The 5,589-nt window shown below is 33.4% G+C and overlaps 1 protein-coding gene across 1 annotated transcript in view; it reads right to left on the minus strand.

Annotated features, from left to right (window-relative positions):
- Positions 1 to 5,589, minus strand: part of DDX60 (DExD/H-box helicase 60) — a 114,061-nt gene that overhangs the window by 86,774 nt on the left and 21,698 nt on the right. Inside the window, exon 6 of the mRNA XM_032148879.2 lies at positions 4,929 to 5,045. Within this exon, the coding sequence (XP_032004770.1) occupies positions 4,929 to 5,045 (117 nt within the window). The remainder of the gene's footprint in view (positions 1 to 4,928; positions 5,046 to 5,589) is intronic.

Consider the following 5,589-nt stretch of genomic DNA (forward strand, 5'->3'; position numbering starts at 1 on the left):
AGAAAGAAAGAAAGAAAGAAAGAAAGAAAGAAAGAAAGAAAGAAAGAGACAATAAATAATTAATTCAGCAAAATAATCATAGAAAAATGCAAAGCTATCCAGAAATAAAGAATAAGTTACAAGACGCCCAATGGAGAATAATCTCAATAAAATTTAATGAAGAAAGGTAAGAAAACAACTAAATGACATAAAATAAAAACGAAAAAAGGTCAGAAAAATAAAAGAAATGAAAGACAAAAAAATATTTATATCATCGCACATCTTATCAACAACAAAATTGTGCCAGGCACGGTGGTTCATGCCTATAATCCCAGCACTTTGGGAGGTTGGGGCCAGGAGTTTGAGACCAGCCTGGGCAACATAATAAAAACTCATTTCTAATAAAAGTACAAAAATTAGCCAGGTGTGGTGCCACAGGCCTGTAGTTCCAGCTACTACGAAGGCTGAGGTGGAAGAATCGCTTGAATCAGGGAGGCAAAGAGGTTGCTGAGATCGTGTCACTGCACTCTAGCTTGGGCAAGAGAGCAAGACTGTCTCAATAAAAAAAAAATAGTAATAATGATAATTTAATAATAATAAAATTAATATTTTAAAAATAATAATACAAGAAAACCCACTATACACAATAAATGAGTGCTAGAGGATACTGAGAAAAATTAAAACCTCAGAAACCAGAGAGCGAAAGGTAAAATAAGGAAACAGAGGATTGAGATTATTCATTTTATAAAAATGGTGCGGCACAAAGGTAATTACCATAACAAAACATGTAAAACAGCCCAAAGTTTAAAATTATTTAAATAAAATAACAAAGAATACACATCTCATAATTAAAGAAACTTAACACACCTGAATACAAAGGCCTATAACATATTATAGAATCAAGACCAAACATATCAATCATAAATGTGAGACTTACCTATAAAAGAAAAAATAATTTGAACTTGGACCATATTCCATATACAAGACACACAACTAAAAAGTGATTCAGAAAGACTAAAAATAAAGGAATGGACATAATTCTATCAGGTAAATGGAAACTAAAAGAGAGCAGAGGTTAGTATCTTTACATTGGGCTAAGTAGAATTCAAACTCAAAAGCATTACATGTGAAAAAGAAAAGCAGTCTTTTATTCTAAAAGCCATAATCTATAATGAAAAGATAATCCTTATGAAAAATTATCCAACATATAGCATGGCAACCAACTTTGTGAAACAAAAATGACAAAAGATAAAAGAAACTCTATAGAGAAACTCACCTATAATAACAAATTTTAATACACAAAAGAGAGAGCTGGACAAAAAGTAAGGGATAAAAGACGTAAACCACCATAATCAACAGAGTAGACCTTATGAATCAAACTACATTGTGGTGATAGGGAATCTTCATTTGTCTTAAATGTCCCCAGCACATCCATAAAAATTAATTATATGTTAACATCTTCATAATACAATAAAGGTAGTGGGAAAAAAAAGAAATTTAAAAAATCACAAACGTAGCCGGGCGCGGTGGCTCATGCCTGTAATCCCAGCACTTTGGGAGGCCAAGGAGGACAGATCACGAGGTCAAGAGATCGAGACCATCCTGGCCATCTTGGTGACACCCCATCTCTACTAAAAATACAAAAATTAGCTGGGTGTGGTGGCACAAGCCTGTAGTGCCAGCTACTTGGGAGGCTGAGGCAGGAGAATTGCTTGAACCCAGGAGGCGGAGGTTGCAGTGAACCGAGATCGTGCCACTGCACTCTGGCCTGGCGACAGAGTGAGACTCTGTCTCAAAAAAAAAAAAAAAAAAAAATCACAAACGGGCTTTAATCTGGAACTTAAAAACATTTCTATTTAGTCAATCTTGGGTGAAAGGAATACAAACTGAAATTAAAGAATTTATTTTTTTAAATGACAAAAACAATTTACAGCATAATCTATGGGATATATTTAAGGCAGTGATTCAGAGGAAAGTTTATTTCACTAAGTATGTTTAACAATAAAAATAAATGAAGTTTTTAAGTAAGTTCGCAACCCTCCCCAAAAAATCTAAAAAGAAACAACCAACAAACAAAAAAAGTAAAAGATGAAAGCACAAAATAATTTAAAAAAATCAATAGATCTCATTAATACATCAAAATTCTTGGTTTTAAATAACTTAAAAACAGACAAACCACTAGCTAACTTGATCATGAAAAAAACAAGAGAACTCACAAATATACAAAACAAAAATTAAACGGCAAAGTAATTATTGAAACAGAAGATAAATTAAATCACAAAAGCCTACTTCACAAAGTTCTATGCAAATTGACTTGAAAACTTAAGTGAAATAGATAATTTTCACGGAAGAATAAATTATTAAATTTGACCCCATTAGAGTTAACAAGCCCAAAGAAGTCAATTGCCATGGAAGAAATACAGAAAACTAAGAAAATATCTCACAAAAAAGCACCAGGACCATATGGCTTCACAGGGATTTCTGTCAAATCTTCAAAGACTAGATAATCCCAATGATCTATACATTATTTCAGAATATTGAAAAAGAAGAGAAGATATTCTAATCTTTTTTATGAAGAAAATATCACACTGACATCTAACCAGATAAAGGCAATTCAAAGAAACAAAATTACAGAAATATCATTTCATGCATACTGATGCAAAAATTCTAAACAAAATATTAGTAAACAGAATCCAACACCATATTAAGAAGTAATGCACCCTGACTAAGTTGGATTTATTCCAGTAATACAGAGTTGCTTCAGTACTGGGAAAATCATTAATACCCTATACAATACTAATAAAACTGAGGAGGAAAAATCACATAATTATATCCATACTTTTAATAAACATTCATGCATTTATGATAAAAACACTCAAGAAAATAGAAGCTATGGCGGGGCGCGGTGGCTCACGCCTGTAATCCCAACACTTTGGGAGGCCGAGGTGGGTGGATCACAAGATCAGTAGTTCAAGATCAGCCTAGCCAACAAGGTGAAACCCCATCTCTACTAAAAATACAAAAATTAGCCGGGCATGGTGGTGGGCACCTGTAGTTCCAGTTACTTGGGAGGCTGAGGCAAGAGAATTGCTTGAACCTGGGAGGTGGATGTTGCAATGAGTCGAGATCATGCCACTGCACTCCAGCCTGGGGGACGAATCAAGACTATCTCAAAAAAAAAAAAAAAAAAATAGAAGCTACGATCTATGTGTTTAACACCAGAATGTGTGTCTGTGTGTGTGTGTGTGTGTGTGTGCAGTGGTAATGTTTCCTATACCTTTCACATACCTTTCAAAATGAACACAATTAAAAACAACCAGGAAATAGGTGGGAGGGACCCAAGATGAAATACAAACACTAACCAATGAATCTAACTGCATTACGTAATAAAGGATAACACAACCACACCAAAGGAGGTGGGTGAGAAAGTCACTAACCTGAATAACTTTGGAAACAGTATATTAACATATTCCATGGCTACAGTTAAAATAGAACTGCACATATATCTTATAATCTCATTGACTTTTTCTCACAGGTATGGTTAGCAATTACAAAATTACTATACAGAGGGAAATAATAGACACGGGGGCTCCAAAACGGGGTGAGTCAGAGGGGAGTGATGGTTGAAGAGTTATCTGCTGAGTACAGCATTGGGTGATGGGTACACTAGAAAACCAAACTTCAACATTATGCAATATATTCATGTAACAAACCTGCACATGTATTCCCTGAATCTATAAAAATCAAAATAAATAAAATAAAATAACTTTCTGTGTGTATTAGAATTGAACAAATAAGTGAATATATTGTAGATAACGAAAACTGGATTTCTCATGATTGAAGAGAGAAATTAAAAATAAAGAAAGGGGAGGGGTAAAATAAACCATTATGGATTTGAATCCTAGTTCCATTTGCCAAAAAGTCCTAGTAGCAATGACACCCCAGTAGCAGTTCACCAACAAAGTTTTCAGATCTGAACTTCTAAATACCTTCTTCCTTGGCGAAGTGGTTAATTTCAGGGGTGGGGCAGGGAAAATACAAGATGAGACTGGACCATCTTGTGATTTCAGAAAGTTAGAAAGTACAGAAAGATGAGGGCTTGTAAAAGAACACAGGCGCCAACCTAAAGGGGCTTCTAATGTTCAAACCTGGAACATTTTGAGCTCCAAAATAATTATAATGTTGGATTTTAACCAGTAATAAAAAATAAATATATTTATCCGTACTGACATAAATAAACAAATAAATGGCAGCACTAGGACAGCTGTCCTTTACAGTGGAATTCCAAGGAAAGAGTGAAATAAAAAATCACCATTAGGCAAAAACATCAATAATCATTGTTGCAGACAAGATCCACTGTGGGCATTAAAGTGAAGCAACTAAAGTTTGAGAAGAAACAGGATCTGCATAGTCACAAAGCACGTCTTCAAGATTTATTAACTACAAAGGGAAGATAGTAACAGCACAGTAGAGAAAACTGTCAGGCACCAACTTCACCAATGCTCACACATACTGTTAGGGTGCACTGAGGACCCAAGATTAATTCAGGGACATTCTGGCCAAAGATGTATAACCTTATTACTGATTTGTGGTCTTCAAAAATGTCAAGGTCATGAAAGACAAGAAAAGACTGAGAAACTGTGACAGACTGGAAGACACTCAAAAGTGTGACTGACAACTGAATGGATGTGGTATCCTGGACTGGATCCTGAAATAGCAAAAAGATGTCAGTGGAAAAGTCAGTGGAATTGGAATAAGGTCTAAAGTTTAGTTAATAGGATTGACACAATGTTAATTTCCTGGTTTTCATAAATGTCCCGTGGTTATTTAACACGTTAACATTAGGAGAAGCTGGATGAGAAGTATATGAGAACTCTGTATGATTTTTGTAACTTTTCTATAACTAAAAACTTAGTTCAAATACAAAGCTTTTTAAAATGTTTTGTTACCTCTTCCATAATATTATTCCATTTTAAACTTCCAAAAAGAGGTGCTAATGCTGAAAGCTTAAATCTTTCCAACTGGTTAAGCACGGTTATATAAGCATCTTTAATGTTCTGTTTATTCTGTAAAATAAAGAAAAATCAGAAAAATTGTTATAAATAAAATGTGTAATTATTTTCCAACTATAGAAAATTACATATTTTAGATAAAATTATGTTATAATATATTTCTAAAAAAAAAAAATATGCCAATGTAATTGTAAGTTTTAAACCCCATTGAACATCACTATTGTGTCTTTCAAAGTTAATTTTTGCCTAGGAATATAGTGTATTTTGTTTTTTAACAGCTTCATAAAAGTATAAATAAAATAACATAAAATTCCTCATTTTGTTACAATTCAATGGCTGTTAGTAAACTTATCAACTTTGGAACAAATATCACAATCTAATTTTAGAACACTTCCAACACCCTCCAAAACACTGTCATCCCCATTTAATGTCATATATTTTAACAAATTTCTTTATTTTATTTTATTTATTTTATTTTATTATATTTTATTTTATTTTATTATTATACTTTACGTTTTAGGGTACATGTGCACAATGTGCAGGTTTGTTACATATGTATCCATGTGCCGTGTTGGTTTGCTGCACCCATTAACTCGTC

Source organism: Hylobates moloch, unplaced genomic scaffold (assembly GCF_009828535.3).
Source record: "Hylobates moloch isolate HMO894 unplaced genomic scaffold, HMol_V3 SCAFFOLD_3, whole genome shotgun sequence".
Classification (NCBI taxonomy): domain Eukaryota; kingdom Metazoa; phylum Chordata; class Mammalia; order Primates; family Hylobatidae; genus Hylobates; species Hylobates moloch.